At 42.0% G+C, this 18,516-nt stretch overlaps 2 protein-coding genes across 3 annotated transcripts in view; both read left to right on the top strand.

Moving 5' to 3' along the window:
- EPS8L2 (EPS8 signaling adaptor L2) overlaps nt 1-4,750 on the top strand; it is an 87,572-nt gene extending 82,822 nt beyond the window's left edge. For both annotated transcript variants that reach the window (XM_081879946.1, XM_081879947.1), the window contains exon 21: nt 1,251-4,750. In XM_081879946.1, coding sequence (XP_081736072.1) covers nt 1,251-1,322 — 72 coding nt within the window. In that variant the 3' untranslated portion in view covers nt 1,323-4,750. The remainder of the gene's footprint in view (nt 1-1,250) is intronic.
- A 3,373-nt stretch (nt 4,751-8,123) lies between these two features.
- TALDO1 (transaldolase 1) lies at nt 8,124-18,333 on the top strand. The gene is made up of 8 exons (XM_081880625.1): nt 8,124-8,346; nt 13,540-13,663; nt 13,973-14,080; nt 15,015-15,146; nt 15,457-15,632; nt 15,817-16,014; nt 17,506-17,651; nt 18,056-18,333. The coding sequence occupies exons 1-8, from the start codon at nt 8,250-8,252 to the stop codon at nt 18,086-18,088; spliced, it is 1,014 nt and encodes a 337-aa protein (XP_081736751.1). The 5' UTR covers nt 8,124-8,249; the 3' UTR covers nt 18,089-18,333.
- The last annotated feature ends 183 nt before the right edge of the window (nt 18,334-18,516 follow it).

Raw genomic sequence — 18,516 nt, 5'->3', positions numbered from 1 at the left:
AAGAACATTGTTATTGAAGCTAGTTCCTCCTACAGAAGGAGAAATTGTAGTGCTTAGACTAACAGACTCTGTTTCTCTGGTACAAGAATTCAAACCAATTTGCTATTGTAAATAAGCTCAGTGCAGAAGCAGGCATTCATTAATTTTCCACATTCAAAGCAGAATGTGAATTTTCAAAGCAAGATACATTTTTCAAGGAGCTGATGAAGTTTGTTCACCAACATTTTTAAACTTCATTGACAATACTAGGCTATTTGACATGGCCTGCGCTTTACTGTGATGTTTCATTGGACTGTGCAGGGTTGCCAAGTTTCAAGCAACCCAAAAACATTTCGTGACTGAAATGCAATGGTAGTTTCAAAAAACAGTAACTCAAAAACTAGTTGCCAGCATTTGAAACTTTAGACACCACATGTTTGACTGTTTGACAGATAAGTGACTATCATGGGTAAACATGCTCTCATGACCATGGTACATTTTAGGGCCTAAAAATTGCCCATTGCATCGGGTTGGAGAACCTGTGGTCCTTTGGATATTATTGGACTCCACCTCCCATCACTCCCAGCCACTATGGCCAGTGATCTGGGATAATGTGAGTTGGAGTCTCATAACATCTGGAGGCCCACACTTGCCTTAGTCTTCTTTAGCTGTTGTGATCTTCATTAGTTCCATAAGCTATCCTGATATGTGATATATTGCAGTCTCTGTGTATTGATGTATATCCCATCTCTGAAAGGAATTGTGTGTTGAGCTAACATGATATAGTATGAAAGTTATTGATGCTACTGTCAATGAGTGATGAATATACTTGTGTGCAGTATTCCTGAGATTTTATTCAAAATGTATTGATGAATTTATCTGTGCAGTTATTCCTTTGACAATCAGCAACCAAAGCTGGAGGAATGACAACCATAATATGGACCCTAAAATAGTGATGAAATAAGTAGGGAAGTAGTGGAGAATTGGCTGGTTGTGCAGGAGTTTTACAGTTAAGCAAAGTGTAGAAGACTTAGTTTTAGTGCAAAATGTTGCAGTGACATCTATCAAGTGTTTTTATTGAGAAACAAATACAAAACCCACAACTTCAGTGTTTAAGGCACAATAGTTTTTGTAGGTCACAGCTCTGAGCTTTCACCTCTGTTCCTTCCTTTCATCTTTCACCAAAGTCACTCAAATTAGAAATTAGAAATGTATAGTAACTCAAAGGTCACTGAAAAGTTTGCATTCTTTATCTTTTGCTTTTATTCCAGAAAAGTAGAGGGGAGTCGGAGCTTCAAGAAATCATGAAACGACGCCAAGAAAGGATTGATTCTGCTATTTAGGTTTATCTTCTTATCCCCACCCCCACCCCCACCCCAACACTGTCCCCACACACACTTGCAAAACAACAACAACAAAAAAAAAACAAAAAGGGAAAGAGAGCAAAACAAAGAAAAATGGAAAAAAAGACTGCTGGAATCAGCACCTAAGCAATGTAAATTGCCATCCAGATTGACTGTTCCTTCAAGCACTGTTAGTGAGGCCATGCTCCCTCACTAACGTGGCATGCATTGGGAGAGAGGTTCTAGTATTGTATGAAGTATTATTTTTATATCTCTATATTTTATACATAAATGTTATGTGCGTGAAGTTCAGAGCATGGTAAAGATAGGAACTGACGTTCTGAGCAAAGGCTGGATTGAAGCAAAATGGCCTCAAAATGATCTATGGCAGTCAGCTTCCTGTGTGGCCCTTCACTACTTTCAAGAAGCCTCATAGAATGGGCTGGGGGCAAAAATGATACAAGCCTATAAGGATGTTCTGAGGCCCTGTATTTTGAAAACTACAGGCCGGCTGACCATTCAGTTGTGTTTTTGTACACAGCACAAGAAAGCCTGGATTAGCGTAACGTGGGAAGGGGAGGGGAGAGATTACTGCTGCGGCCACTTGTGTGACATGTTTTTTTTAAAAAAACCAACACAAGACCAGATGATGATCAACTAGCAGGCAAGTGATTTAAAGTTGCTTTCGGAATTTTCTAGAATGAAGTTGGCAACCAACTCGTCTTTTCTCTCTCCCTAGCTCTAAACTGCATTCACTGCTTATATATGCCATCAAAAGGGTACAAGGAAGCCATCATGTACCAAACATAGCCACGGTTTATCTGAGGGCAGTTTTAATGTCCTAACCATTAACTGCTGTATCTCTAGGGAAAGTTGTAATATGAGCTAAATGCATATTCTGAAGTTCTTTGATAAACTTTAGGCCTAGCAGTTGCATTGGTGTCCCTGCCTCCCCACCCACCACCCCTCTGGTCATCATACCTTTAAGTCTCCATCATCATATTTGGGACTAACTCTGAATGACTCCATTCTTGCAAAGACCCCACACAGTGCTATTGTGACCCTTAAGGGATGGAGTATCCATGATGTTTAGGTAATTAAATATTCAAACTATCATGAAAAAAGGAATGTCAGCAGTGTGGATCACATTGGAATTGGTCTTTAGCACTGTATATATATATATATATTCATCAGATGCCTTTTCTCACTGACTGATATTAGAAGAAACCTGGAGTCTTTACATTTTGTGCTTCCCATTATTTCACCCATTACTAAGCAGTGCCTAGAACAGGCTTTACAGTGAAGAATGACCTTTTGCAACTTGTAGATGAATTGTAATAGCTAGTTACTAAATACAAGATTTGGGACAACTTTCTCTCTCTCCCTGTACTATACAAGACTATTGTTTTCAAGAAAGAAGTGGAGCTGAAAAGAAAGGCAAATGGATGCATATTCAAATTACCTTTGTGGCAACCTATTAACTGTGTAATAGTTAATAGGTTAAAAGTCTTTGCACTCATCCTTATGAGCTACAGCATTACCCAGTTGATCATAACCAATCAAAAGACGATTGAAAATATGAGATTTAATTTCAACCTGATGTGCAGTCACCATCGTCAAAGCATCCAGCTATCCAATTTGCAGATTATATGGCCTATTAGACAAATTGGGTTGTATTCAATGTAGCACTTAGCAGCGCTTTCCGTGAGCAGAACAACTTCCACTTGCACAGTGGTACTTTCCCTCCTCTCCCTTCCCATGCACCCCCTAAATCTGCTCTGGAACAGATTGGGGGATGGCACAAAGGGTTAGGGCTGCAAGGGAGATGGGAAGTCCCGCCATGCAACTAATAATCATTCCACTTGTGCATTTAGCTGAATACCACCCATTCATGTCTAGGGAATATTGTAATGAATTGAAACGTCCATTAAATTAAAAGTTTTCAGTCCATATGATGAAGAAGAAAAAGGTGAGAAAGTTCATGCAGTACACGCTGTACCTGCCTGGAACCCCTAAGACAATATAAAGGCACCCCAAATTATATTTTTATAATTCTTAGTCAGTTTCATGCTGCAGTTTGATAGTAACAGAGTTTGCAGTCAGTTCATCATGCTAAGATGCAGGTGCCACACTGCTCCCTTTTATAGCCAATTATCACCTTTGGACAATTAGATATAAGCCAAACCCCACAGCAGCAGTGGCTCTCAGATGCTTTGTCCTTGTTCTGTACATATTATAGGAGATGATCGACTATACCTTTCTCCCACACTTGCTGGGAAACTACTTACTCCAGCATTGTAAAGCGTGCAGTTGACATGCAACCACAATCTGTAACAATAGCTGGTGATGGTGGGGGTCAATAAAACTTTATTTAAGCTTTAATGTCTGTAGTACATCTGGAAATAGCCTGACAAACTTGTATGAACAAAAATGACTGCTACATACTCTTTTAATTAGACTTTTGAAGTCTGAAAATGCAAATATATTTAACCTAGAGCTGATTCCTACAAAGACTTGCAACATGTAGCCTGTACATGGTATGAACAGCCCCATTATACTGTCATTAAAGAAGCTCGATTCCTTTGCATGCCTGGAGAATTTTGCAGGACCAAGCCTTTAGGAAATACACACATAACTGCTTTATGTTCCTTCATCTATTACTATTATTTGTACATTAGCCACAGTGGATTTAGATTATCTGTACATAAAATGTAGTCAAGGTTCTTAAGAACAAAAACTCATGAAGGTATAACTAGATGAAAATTATGTTCACATTATATATTTTAATGGTAGCTGCGCATAGATAATTTAACATGTTAAAAATCAGAGCTAGTATAAAGTTTATATTATGTATGGAAGCTGGCAAGTATATCCTTAGTAGAATATGCACTTATTTTTTGTTTAACAGACTTACAGAGCTGATCAAGCAAGCAAACTGCTTGTTATAGAGAGTGGCAGTAATGAAAGTCTAGCAAAGTAAAACAAAACCACGTCTGAGCTCCCTGAAGGGTGAGATACAAATATAAGAAATTAATAAATTGCTCTGTTCTAATATTTTAACGTGTGTTAACAATGGCTAACATTAATAGAAGTGGACATTCTAGTTCTGTTAAATCTGTGGTGAACATATTATTGGGTATACTGCTGGTAGACCCATTTGGTGACACTACTGTGGCCACAGATACAGCCATAGAATAGTCCTATCTCAGACAAGTCAGTGGACCAACCATTGACTTGGTGACTGCATTTGATAAACCATGTTGACTTAACTGGGAGTATTTGCTGCATATCTAATGGAAATCTATCTTTGCGGGATTAGACGTATTTGTTCCACCAAACATGACTTGATTAATGATGCTGAACTGTATGTATGTACTGTAAACGGGGATGGCAAGATGGCTGAAAAATTAAAAGACAATTTACCCATGGTTTGTGTTTATTTCTAAACATGTGTCAAATTTGTAGTTTAAAATTGCACCCTTTATTCCAGTTGCTAGATTAATGCTGCACAATATTTGAACCTACAAAAATGTTTAGTTGTACTTATAAGCTAATCCATGTGCATGTTTCCCACTTGGATGGAATTAGCCATTAGTCTTAGTGTCTAATTGTCTTAGTTGTCTAGGAGGCACCTGCATTACTGAGAGTTTCTGAGAGTGCTGCTTATAATTGGGGGCAACAGCTTACTAAGAAGGTGCTTCTGGGCTGGGACTAAATACCGTAAACATGTCATTGAGATATTGCCAATGGGACACTGGCAATGGTTTTTGTATTTTTGTTTAACTTACTGGATTTTCCTGAAAGGGAAAATCTGACTAAATGGCCATTTGCGATTCATGTATTGCACAAACCAGAAGCACAAGATTGGGTAATCCAGAACACTGTACAAAATGCAGCTTTGAGCTTTCCCTGCACATTTGTGCCAGGTTAATGTAAATAAGAAAGTTGAAAGGGAATGTACACTGTAGCTGGTGTAGATTTTGCACATGTAGTTACAGGACAGTTCAAGCAAGCTGATTTCTTATTCCATGGGCTCTTGTAAGCCACCACTTATTTCATCAGATCATCTGTACACAACAGCTGACTTTATCAGGTGATCATCTGGTGATGTACACTATTGCCTATAAGAACTTACTGCAGTTAACCAGTTTCAATGCTACTATAGTTTGCTTGCTTCTGATCTAGTAGCTTCTTGGGGGTAGAGAAGTTCTAATGCAAGCAGGCAAGACCTCAAGCAATATTATGTACAGTGAATTGCAGAATTGAAGGGGTTGGATGCTTGTGCAGTAAACTAAGACATACAGTCTCACAGGTCAATTGTGTGTTCAGGTGAACACTCAAAAAGTGTAGATGGGTGGGGCACACAAGCAAGCCCTATCTCCAGCATGCTCATTCTACCCCTTCTCAGTTCTCAGCCTTCACCTTGTGTTGCACAAGGAAGTCTGCAGGGAAGTCGTAGATTGTGCAGAGGTCTATTTGCATTCAATGCAATTTGAGTAGACACTGTGTGTGTGTACACAAGGATGTTAGTGGCAAAGCTTGCCACTTATTTTTCACTTTCAGTGCCTGCATGTTCAGGCAAATGCCAGAACGAGCCTACAGAGATTTGTAATTCTTTACACGACATGTCCTTTCAAGAACTACCAGTTCCTTGTACTTAGGCAGGAGGGGTGAAGTCAGTGGGAGGGAGAAGGCACCATAATAATCAGGGACATTGATTCCAGTGATGTAAGGCAGATCCAAGCCATTCATTTAAAGCACATAACTTCTCCCTTGCAGGCCCTTGAATACAGAGTAAACGTCTGCGTTCATACGTGAGTTTAACGTATAGTTCACACACACACGCACAGCTCAGACGCCTAGGTAGTTCGTCTACTGAATGTGTTTTTGAAAGAGTGTAATAGGAATTTTGTGGTCTTGGATATATGGTGGTGTTCGTGGGTGTGCCAACCAAGCACATACATAGATCAGCACAGGAAGGCCAACCTGGAACCATTTTGATTCCTAAACTGACCAAATCTTTTCTCTGCAAGGTCAAAATGGAAAAGCCTCCCCATTGTCTTTTCCTTCACAAATCCTGTCGGTGTTTGAATAGGGTGTGAGCCTGTGACCTGGCCCAGGAACTAAGTATTTATCATTACAAAAGACTGGCCAGGCTACCCAGGAAATCCAATCAAGTAACCTGCCAGACAGGAGATAATCAAGGACAAGAGAAAAACAACTTTTAAATTTCTGTGATGTAGGTATGATATATCTGAGGGGTGGTCTTAGGTTACACCCCTTCTGTGATGTATGTATGATGTTTCTGGGGGTGGTCTTGATCTACAGGGTGGCAATTTCAAAAGTCTTTATAAGGCCTTGCACACCATTTTTCTGGGTCCTCCTCCTTTCCTGCGTGTGAGGGGAGCACCCTGTTGCAACAGATCAATTTTATGGTCTTAGATATATGGCAATGTTCATAACCGCACATACATAGATCAACACAGGAAGGCCAACCTGGAACCATTTTGATTCCTAAACTGAGCAAATGTTTTCTCTGCAAGGTCAAACTGGAAAAGTCTCCCCATTGTCTCTTTCCTCACAAATCCTGTCTTAAGGACACATTTAAGATATGAATAAGGCGTGAGCCTGTGACTTGGCCCAGGAAATAAGTATTATACCACTACGAAAGAATGGCCAGGCTCCCCAGGAAATCCAATCAAGTAACCTGCCAGACAGGAGATAAACAAGGACAAGAGAAAAACAACATTTAAATTTCTGTGATGTAGGTGGGATGTATCTGAGGGGTGGTCTTAGGTTACACCCCTTCTGTGATGTATGCATAATGTTTCTGGGGGTGGTCTTGATCTAGGGGATGGGAATTTCAAAAGTCTTTATAAGCCCTTGCACAGCGTTTTTGGGGGTCCTCCTCCTCTCCTGCGTGAGGGGAGTACCCTGTTGCAACAGATCAATAAAGATCAAGCTTACTAGCTGCTTTGCTTCTCAATCTTCTCTGGTTGGCCTCTGTTATTTTCTCCTACCAATAGGGAACCTATGTAAGGACTCTATATGGGCTCTTGGATACCCCATAAGGGAAAAGGGCAATTTTTGTTTACAAGAGAAATTGGCTTTAGAAGATAATTCATGATTTTGCAGTGAAAAGGGCTTGAAAATTAAGTTTTAATGTATGTTTATTTTTAAAAATGCCTAGGACTATTAGCAAGCTTCATAAGACTCTCTCAGGCTTCGTATTATTTATTTTAACTCCGACGTTACCCTAAATAATTCATGATATTCTAGGTGTGGGTGGGTGTGGCGCATGCTACAAGTGAGCCGCGATCAGGCCGTCGCAGGAGGAAAACAAGGCGAGCACTCCACGAGCTACGCCGACAGATCAGCCACCACCTTCCACCTCCTTTAACTACTTTTGAACGCTGTGAGCCTTCACGTGTCCCAGACGAAACCACAGAGAGCGAGCAGCCGCTTTTTCCATTCTCCGCCGGCGCCTCCTCCCCCTCCTGCGATTGGTTGCTTCCCTCTCCTTACGCGGCCTCCATTCGCTCGTCCTACGGTCAGCCGCTGCCCGCGATTGGCTGCAGACCTTGAAGCAATGCCGCCCGGTCTCTCGCTCTCCCGCCCGCGCTTTCCACTCGCGAGCCCTTTTGCGCAACCTCTTCCCGAGTTAGTTGGTTCTCTTTTCTCGAGGAGGCGGGCTGAAGAGAATGGGAGAAACCCGTTCGGCCGCGGCGCAGGCGCAGGCGCCTCTTCTTGACCCCGCCCCTGCCTGTAGCCCCCGCACGCAGAAGCCGCCTCGGGCGCCGCCTGTCACGCGCAGCCCTTGAGTGCCGCGAGAGAGGAAGGGCGGAAGAAGTGCGCGCGCGCCCCTTGCCAACGCTTCCGTCGAAGGGCGCCCAATATATAAAGGGTCTCGCGAGGCGCTGGTGGACCATGTCGGTTTCCCCAGTGAAGAGGCAGAAGATGGAGTCGGCCTTGGAGCAGCTCAAGCAGCACACCACAGTGGTGGCTGACACAGGGGACTTCCACGGTGAGGGCGGCGAGAGGGAGGAGGGGGCGGCGGCGGCGGCTGAGCCAGCGGGGTCTCTGAGGCTCCAAGCGCCGCGCTCCCGGCTGCTTCAGCAGCTTCCATGCCTCCGAGGAGCCGGGTGCGCGGCGGTGGCCGTCGGTCCCGCGCAGACGCGCCGGGTCTCGCTCTGCTTCTTTGGCAACTGGGTGCAAGAGTTCCGCCTCGGGTGCTGGGAAACCGGCTAATGGCGTCGGGCGGGAAGGGGAGACGCAGCTGAAGCAAATTGGATTAACGAGGCTTTCTTGGCCAAGCCGGCGGCGCTGCTTCCGTGGGGAGGAGGCAACAGCGCCGGGCCGCTGCTTCTCAAAGGGTCGTGGAAAGGGCATAGGTTCAGCTGCTGCATCCCTTTTGGGTTTGCGTCCCGGAGTGAAATCCGGCAAAGTGGCTCCCTGCCTCCCATAGTCTGCCGCGTGCCTTCGATCATTTGTTTAGGAGCATATTAGCTGTTCGGTGGTTGCTGCCATAGCTGCCCAACCCGAGACAGCAGAGTCAAAGTTAGAGGTGGTGCGCGTGCTCGGATTTATTTCGGTTCTTGCAAACTTCATGCACATCAGAAATGGACTCGCTCACGGAAGGCTTGCACTTGCGTTTAGTAGGTGCTGTTGCAGCTTTCAGATCGTTGGAAGCAGGCAATCCATAGACTCAGTTTAGCCCTGTAGCGTGGAGGAAGCAGTTGTTGAGCCAAGATCTTCATTTAATTTTTGCTAAACTGAATTATGTCGAAGAGCAATGCAGTATAAATAAAATATTTTTAAAAGTAGCCAAAGCTAGCAACATAGTAAAAGAGCCAATGATTTCAGTAGGACTACTGTTAAGAACGACTTGCTTGGATATAATACTTTTTCCTCTAGTGGCGACACGCTGGGCCACAGTTTAATAATTACTTCCCTTTTTCGGGGAACACTCATAGCCAAGGTACACTGGGCACCAGCTCCAAGTCTAAAAGTTAAAGCCTGTTGCTTGAATTGAATCATGAAGTCAAGGAATTGTAGGTAGTACTAGGATGCTGTGATGCAGGTTCTTGGCCCAGAACTCACTATGACCTTCTGGAAATCCCAACTCAGTTCTTGCCTGTTGTAATGAAGTATGCTGTTCATTAACAGAAAATATACTTTCTGATAAAAATTGCTTCAGTAATAAGTTTTTAAATGAAGTTAATCTGAATGCATCCATGCATCCTATAACTGAAGGCAGAGTTGTATGCATTCCACCACTTAGCTGTATAGAAATTAGAACTGTTTGCCAAATGCAACATTTCTTGATTCAGAATTTAAATTGCTTAAATGCAGCCTTGCCTTTTTTTATAGCAAGTAAGCACAGCCCAAAATAAAAGCTCTGCTAAACAGACAAGGTGTATTTTGTAAATAGTCTAATGAAAGACATTGAAATATTCTGCTACTGAACAGGTTACTGCATCCTTCTAATGATTACTGAGTTGGCAAATGCAGAAGGGAGAAAATCCTGAAAATTATGAATAAGAAATTTTGGGGCAGGAGGTTCCCTGTGTTGTAATTTGTTAAAGTTTCATTATAACAAATAAGAAACGTTTCACAATGTATTTTCAAATTTGAAGCATTATGGAAAGGGAAGGAAGTGGCTTAAGGTGCAGAAACAAAACTAGACCTGCATTGCTACTGAATATGTATAGTGTCATGGGCATTGAAATTAGCCTTGTCAAATAACTCACTTCCAAAATGGGCAGAATTGTGTGTAGCCTCTTTTTGGTGAGGGCACCGTAACTTATTTGTCAATCACAGAAAACTAATTTTATGCTTGAGGGCTGCTGTGTTCATCCAGTAAATGTTGCATAACATAGCTAAGAATGTCACAAAGGTTGATGGGCATATTGCATTATTGTGATGCCTCTTGTGCAACTTTGGCGAGAAAACTGGCATGTCCTTAGGGTAATTTGGAGATGATTATCAGTGCAAAGGCATTTCAGATTACAATGACTATCCTTCAGTTACACCCAGCTGTAGTTTCACATGTGAAACAACATCCTTCTAGTAAGTGTGTTGTTGCCTTCAGATTTTCAAAATGGTTTCACCAGTTTAAGGAACAGCTGCATACAGAGCATGTTACAGTTATCCATCCTTGAGCTTACCAGCATGTGGCCATGGCTGGTGCATCAGTCAAAAGTTGGTAAAAGGTTGCTGGCTTTGGGGGGCACTTGGGTCTCCATCAATGATGGTTCTACAAGCACCGCGAGACTATGCATCTACTTTTTTAGGGGAGTGCAACCCCATCCAGTTTGCCTCTTTCCTGCACCTGGAAGCCACCCAGCCATGGAATCTTTGTCTTCTAAAGGTTTCAGCTTCTAGTTATTGGCCCCCATCTAGCCAGGTATCAGTTCAGGACTTGTACATTCTTACCCGACTTGGGAGGGGAAGGGGGTGTCTTCGAAGTTGTGCTTTATATACTCTAGGAGACCCATCAAACTTCACATAGTTCCCTACTTTATTCATTAAAAGTAAACACTTGAGCTAGTATTTAGGAAATCTATAGACCATTTTTCTGTATACCGTTCCTTTCACATAGATGAACAACAATAAGAGGGCTGGGTAGAAGGTAAACTGTGATCCAGTAATGGACCAGTGGCAAAGTTTTAGCTGGGTTTCTTGTACTGTATAGATCTTTCTTTTGTAAACGGGTTGTAAGAATACACTCCTGCTTTATACATTCAAAATATTGTGGTAGACCACAGGGATTCAATTACTATGTAGTGGCTTCACTGGCTTGGTTTACATGTCGTGCTGTGTCACATCATGGCTCAGGCCAAGTACATGAGTGTGTTGGATCCTGGAGAGGAACTTACAGCCACTTCACTCCTCTGGTCCTTTTTGCTGCTGGGTCAAGCTGTCCAAAGGTTGGCTTAGTGCAGTGGCTCATTTTGTGACTGGTGCTCCCAGCACATTCTCCAAATTCACAGTGTGCCCACTAGTCCAAAAAATGTGGGTGACCTCTGACTTAGTGTGATGGAAATCAGATCATTAACTACACAAGACTGAAGTTGTTCCATATCTAAACTATAAGACCCTTCTGCTTTAAAATGGATTAGCTCTTCAAAAATCAAAGTTCAACTTTGCTTTGTTAATCTTGGGTGTTGTGCTGCATAACTATTGTCTGAAATAAAACTGAAATGCTACAAAGAGGTATGAATAGTGGGTGGAACATTGTTTACTTTAGCTTGCAATGAGTAAGCATTTTTGTTCCTTGATTTAAGGAGTTGGATCAAGCATTTAGATTCTACATTCACATGTCTGAGGGATTACATACTATAAAGTGCATACTAATATGCAGTATAAGCCAGAATTCTGGATTTGTGAGAGATAAAATATTACAGAAAATGGGAAATGGCATGCAGTATTAAGGTAGGGGAAGAGGAGATGAAGGAAGTAATACTTCCTCATTCTTCAAAAAGAAGGAAGTTCATAAACTGAGTAGTTTGCATAACTTTGACTTCTTCATTGTTGGTCTTAATTTTGATTCTCAAGGATGTTCATATCCAAATGCTTAAGAGAAAAATATCTAAGCACTAGCCCAACTGCTTTCTCTATGTTCTGAACAAATGGTGATCATTAACAAAATTGTGCTAAAACTAATAATTCCATAGATGCCAGTTGGGAAGAATAGACCTAACCAAGTACAGTGGTGCCTCGCAAGACGAAATTAATCCGTTCCGTGAGGCTCTTCGTATAACGGTTTTTTCGTCTTGTGAATCAAGCCCATTGACAGCTTAGCGGATTAGCGCTATTAGCGGTTTAGCGGCTTTTAGCGGATCAGCTGATAAGCGGTTTAGGGCTTAGGAAAGGGGGGGGAGGGAAAAACCTCCGCAGGAACTCGCAATACATTTTCGTCTTGCGAAGCAAGCCCATAGGGAAATTCGTCTTGCGAAGCGCCTCCAAAACGGAAAACCCTTTCGTCTAGCGGGTTTTCCGTCTTGCGAGGCATTCGTCTTGCGGGGCAGCACTGTACTCTAGGTAATGAATGACACACATCTGATATACTGGCTGTATTTCTTACGTAAGTTAACTGGTCCTTGCTAGGGGGAGACAAGATGGTAGGGAAACAGTATAAACCTTCATTTTCTGTCCTTACGTTGGTTCCTATGTGGTGAATATGAAGTTTGTTATACCTGTGTGTAAATTGCATGAGTTCTGTGGGCAGGTAAGGTAAAAAGGATGGTTATGTCCAGTCAAAGGCAACTGGGGTGCAGGGCTCATCTCTCTTTCAAGCCAAGAGAGCCAGCGTTTGTCCACAGACAGCTTTCCGGGTCATGTGGCCAGCATGACTAAACAGCTACTGGTGCACGGAGGACCGTGACAGAAGCCAGAGTGCACAGAGATGCCATTCACCTTCCCGTTACAGTGGTACCTATTTATCTCCTTGCACTGGTGTGCTTTTGAACTGCTAGGCTGTCAGGAGCGGGGACAGAGCAATGGGAGCTCATCCCGTCACAGGTATTCGAACTGCCAACCTTCCAATCAGCAAGCCCAAGAAGCTCAGTGGTTTAGACCACAGCGCCACCTGTTTCCTGTGGGCCCACTGAAGGGATGGAGCAACAGAACTTTGTTCATTCCTCTTCCCTCTTTGTCCATCCTGTGCCTTTGACACACACCTCACTATTGTCTTTGATATTTTCAAGACCTATGCTAGCAGGGCTTTCCCTCTGCCTGGTGCAAGTATTTACACCAAAGTGAATCATTTACACCAGCTCAGCTGGGGCCTAGGGAGATACACCACATCCTAACTTATCCTAGCTGGTGTATTTGGGAGTCAGGGTTGTGCCTTTAGACTGGTATACCAAACTGTCCTGAACGAGGCATAGAATTTGAAGTCATGCTATGTTTTTTGTATGGAGAAGCATTCTGGCATATGATGCCCTACCTGCAGTCTAAAAGTGGTACAGCTCATGTTTGCCATTTGAGAACTAAGCTTCCAATTCTTAAGTCACTGTGGGGTTCAGTCACGCTTTGAACAGCAATCTGACTAATTGATTCCCAAACTTGGCATCTGCTTAATTGTTATTAACAAGATTATGCTTCTGGAATAGCAAATTAGCTAAGTTTACTCCACCCTATCCCATCTTTAAAACAAATTATTGTCATGCTAGCCAACCAGGGTTTTTTTCCTGATTGCTTTTGTCTCCCATAGCTATTGAGGAGTATAAGCCTCTGGATGCCACCACCAACCCTTCTTTGATACTTGCTGCAGCCCAGATGCCATCCTACCAGCAACTGGTGGAAGATGCTATTGCATATGGGAGGAAACTTGGTGGGTAAGTCCATTAGTATTCTGTCAAAGGGAACATGGTGGGTAAGTGTATTCATATTCAGACTTGGCAGCTATGACCCCTCATGATGGTACCATTGTGTATTTTCTTCTGGCCCTCCTGTATTGTAATTTAACGGCATGTCATCTCCCTCCAAGAAAAGGTTATGGCTATCAGAAACCAAGACTAAACCATAGTTCAAACAATTAGCCATTCCCAATTGAGCTGTGGCCAATTTTGGGGGGACATTATCATCACATAATCATTCTTTTCCCTGGATATTCATTATTCTCTCTTGTGATCGTTTATTTCCAGGTCAGAAGATGACCAAGTTAAAAATGCTTGTGACAAGCTTTTTATATTGTTTGGGGCAGAAATACTGAAGAGGATACCTGGCCGTGTGTCCACAGAAGTAGATGCAAGGTATGTGTCTCCTGAATTGCCTTCTAGGTCTCTGCCTTAAAATAAAGGAACCTGGCTGCTCATCAGTTCTTCAGCTGAGGCCCTCTTGTGTAATCAATCTTGGCATAATTCCTTGTTGGGACTAATGGGAGGAGGGCCTTCTCGGTAATCATGCCTAAGCTCTGGAGTTCTTGCTCATGCCTTCACCACCACCATGATCTTCTGCCATGTGGTGAAGCTCTTGGAGGTGTTTTTTAAAGAAAGGCCTTTGTGAATAAGATGCTTGCCAGCCCTGTCCTAAGCTGTTTGTTATTTATGTTGGTGATCTTATTTATGCTATTGCTTTTATAGAATATGTGTTTAATTTTTTGTTTTGCTTTTATTATGCTAGCCACTTTTATTTTTAGGAAAGCGGGGGTGTAATTTAATACATACATACATACATGCATGCATACATACATACATACATACATACATACTAGAATTAGTAGAAAGGTGCCTGCACACCATATTGCCATGAGTACACACATTGTAAAGATGTGCTCCTAACATGGGTATAAACAGCGAAATAGACATTGCCACATAAGGGTAAGTGCTGACTTGACAAATTATTCTGCTCAGTATTTTTGTGTTAAAAGTTCTGTTTAGCTGGACAGAGGAAATCCCAGAAAATTCAAAGAGGCACCATTTGTTTCTTTTTCCAAAATAACAAAACTTTTAACAAGAACCTGGTCACAAGTCCAGTTATGCGCTAAGGTCTCCTCTCCACATAAATACAAACCAATAGATTTGTAAGACTTCAAGCTTAAACACATTAATGCCAAATGATTTTCTACCTACTACTATGAGCTACTACCCATGATTAATGGAGAAATACTATACAGTAAACTAAAACAAAAAACAAAAAAACAAAGATGAATGCTTGCACATTTTTAAAAAATTCTTTGGTTTAAAGGTTGTCTTTTGACAAGGAAGGCATGGTGAAGAAGGCCAGACACTTCATAGATCTTTATAAAGAAGCAGGAATTAGTAAAGATCGCATCCTCATCAAGCTGTCATCAACATGGGAGGGCATTCAGGCTGCCAAGTAAGTTTGTACGTTATGCGTTAATGCAGTATAGATGCAATATAATCTAATACTAAGCAGTCACCTCTTATTTTCAGGTGCCTGCTCCTATCCAGACTGAAACACCTGTAATTCAGTTTCTGATATGAAACTAGATTGTCAGAGCTGGAGGTTGTTTTTTGTGGGATAAATACTGACAAATCAAAAATTTCTAAAAGTTAGTAATTTGAAAATGTATATATGTAGTAAATTGTTTATTCCTTTTTTTCCAGCAGTATAATTATAGTTGGTGCGGGGAGCAATTCTCTTCTAAGGCTGTGTCTTTTAACAGGGTCCTTGAAGAGCAGCATGGGATCCACTGCAACTTGACCTTGCTGTTTTCCTTTGCTCAGGCTGTTGCCTGTGCAGAAGCAGGAGTCACCCTCATTTCTCCTTTTGTTGGGCGTATTCTGGATTGGCATGTAGCAAATACAGACAAGAAGACATACGAGCCATCAGAAGACCCAGGTAATTGATTGACTGTGACAAACATATTAAGATTTTAACATGCTCAAGCCCAAATGCTTAGTTTTAAAAAACTAAGGAAGGTGTTTTTTTAAAGAGTTGAGGTCTGAGAGCTTCTTCAAGGTTAAGTAATTTTGCATAGTATTCTTTTTTTAAAAAAAAAAACCAAAACCATATTCTTTTATAGGTGTGAAAAGTGTCACTAAAATCTACCATTACTACAAAAAGTTTGGCTATAAAACTATTGTGATGGGAGCTTCATTTCGAAACACTGGAGAAATCAAAGCACTGACTGGTTGTGACTTTCTCACCATTTCACCAAAGCTTCTGGGAGAGCTCAGTAAAGATACCAGCAAGCTAACCCCGATGCTCAGTGTCAAAGATGGTAGGTTGTCTTCTTTTATATATTGTGTGTGATAGTCTTGCAAATTATTTTTACTAAGGATGATTAACTAGGGTGACAATCCAACAGTTTTTCATTACAATGTCCTTCATGTGTTTAAGGGTTGACTTCTACCTAACAGGGTAAATCAGTTAAGGTATTCCTTATCACCGTATATTTCTCTGAAGTATTTAAGGGGCTGTGGCTCCATGTAGACTCTGGCATCAGAGGGATTGTAATCTAATAGATTTAGGGACGCGGGTGGCGCTGTGGGTAAAAGCCTCAGCGCCTAGGACTTGCCGATCATCAGGTCGGCGTTTCGAATCCCCGCGGCGGGCTGCGCTCCTGCTGCTCAGTCCCAGCGCCTGCCAACCTAGCAGTTCGAAAGCACCCCCGGGTGCAAGTAGATAAATAGGGACCGCTTACTAGCGGGAAGGTAAACGGCGTTCCGTGTGCTGCGCTGGCTCGCCAGATGCAGCTTGTCACGCTGGCCACGTGACCCGGAAGTATTTAAGGGGCTGTGGCTCCATGTAGACTCTGGCATCAGAGGGATTGTAATCTAATAGATTTAGGGACGCGGGTGGCGCTGTGGGTAAAAGCCTCAGCGCCTAGGACTTGCCGATCATCAGGTCGGCGTTTCGAATCCCCGCGGCGGGCTGCGCTCCTGCTGCTCAGTCCCAGCGCCTGCCAACCTAGCAGTTCGAAAGCACCCCCGGGTGCAAGTAGATAAATAGGGACCGCTTACTAGCGGGAAGGTAAACGGCGTTCCGTGTGCTGCGCTGGCTCGCCAGATGCAGCTTGTCACGCTGGCCACGTGACCCGGAAGTGTCTTCGGACAGCACTGGCCCCCGGTCTCTTAAGCGAGATGGGCGCGCAACCCCAGAGTCGGACACGACTGGCCCATACGGGCAGGGGTACCTTTACCTTTACCTTTAATCTAATAGACCCCAGAGCTGACATGGAGAATATGGGGTTTTTTGTAATCTTTTATTCTAAACTTTCTCCTGTTGAACAAGTGTATTCTCTGGATAAGAGCAGATGGGAGTTAGAGTAAATATATCTAAAGGCTCTGGCCTTGTGTGTAACTATTAGAGAAGCACTGTTGTCAACTCATCTTTTTGATAATCAAATAGTTTGATAGTTTGATAATCAAATAGTTTTTAGATCAGCATGTTTGCTCTTGTACCTAGGTTGCTGAACCTACTGTGGAGCTTAAAGTACAACACTTATTATTATTATTATTATTTCTATATTGTACTTCATCTGAGGATCACAGGGTAGTTTGCAATATAAAAACACAAAAAACATACCATGAACTCTGTAAAGCTGGTTGATTTATGTAAGAGTTCAGAATAAACATTGCTGTGGGTGCTGTGCAAAGTTGAGCAGCAGCAATTGCTGTCTTAGCATTTAGTGATTTTGTGAAAAGGACTCCGCACCCATTAAGAGCTGTTCTATCCAAGATTCAGTAGCTTTGTGCATTCTTCATTTCAGCTCAAGCATCTGACCTGAAGAAGATCCATCTGGATGAGAAGACATTCCGTTGGCTCCATAATGAGGACCAAATGGCTGTGGAGAAGTTGTCTGATGGAATCAGAAAGTTTGCTGCTGATGCAGTTAAATTGGAGCAGATGATAAAGGTAACATTATTTAAAAGGGTTTTATCTTCCTACAGTCTGCTATACATTAGGTCATATAAGAATGTGGCTTATTTGCAGCTTCTGTTTCAGTTTCATTTCTGTTCACCAATGGAGAAGATTAAAACATGATAATTCCATAAGACTAACTGGATATTAGAGATTAGCATTATTGTTTAGAACTGTCAATATCCATATAGAATACTGAATTTAAACAGTGCTTTATTATATAAAGCAGTGTAAAATGTTGATAAAATCAGTATTAAATTGACGAGATCTATTAAAGCCGAATCCATACTGTTTTTCAATTATACAAGTTGAAAACTGACACATGTGAAACTATTTTCTGGACGTTTCATATGATTTGCCTTCTGTTAAATGCTTGATTTTTTTTCTTCTTCTCTTAGGAACGAATGTTCAATGCTGCAAATGGAAAGTAGGCATGCCAAACTTCTTGGAAGATGTATGGCTGTACAAGCTGCATATGAATGGATTTTCTGTATTCCAGGCTTTTTATATGATTTTGCAAACTTAACATATTCTCAGTGTGTTTGGCACTTTTGTATATCAAAATTGATACTGCTGTGGGGGGAGTTGCAGATGACTAAAGGACCAATTGACTGGAAGGGTTTCCCTTCAAAATGATGGTGGTAGTGGTAATAATAAAATTATTGTGGTACAACAATGCTTTCACGTATTTGTACTAAGTAATAGGTAAGTTGATCTTGCCTACACTTACCATAATGCAGGAAGTGTGTTGAAGAATTCTCATCAAAATAGCTGAAGACTTTATTCCTATGGATGGAGTCATAGCACTAAGCAAGATGTTTGTTTCCTTACATACAATTATGATTACTAACCTAGCGGT

This window comes from Podarcis erhardii, assembly GCF_964252035.2.
Source record: "Podarcis erhardii genome assembly, chromosome: 1".
Lineage (NCBI taxonomy): Eukaryota > Metazoa > Chordata > Lepidosauria > Squamata > Lacertidae > Podarcis > Podarcis erhardii.
This window is presented reverse-complemented; position numbering and strand designations above follow the sequence as displayed.

Bases quoted from the DNA above. Each gene is read 5' to 3' on its own strand.
- TALDO1 (XM_081880625.1), top strand. From the start codon at position 8,250: ATGTCGGTTTCCCCAGTGAAGAGGCAGAAGATGGAGTCGGCCTTGGAG. The intron at 14,081-15,014 runs GTATGTGTCTCC...TTTGGTTTAAAG, and splicing joins TCCACAGAAGTAGATGCAAG to GTTGTCTTTTGACAAGGAAG. The intron at 16,015-17,505 runs GTAGGTTGTCTT...TCTTCATTTCAG, and splicing joins GATGCTCAGTGTCAAAGATG to CTCAAGCATCTGACCTGAAG.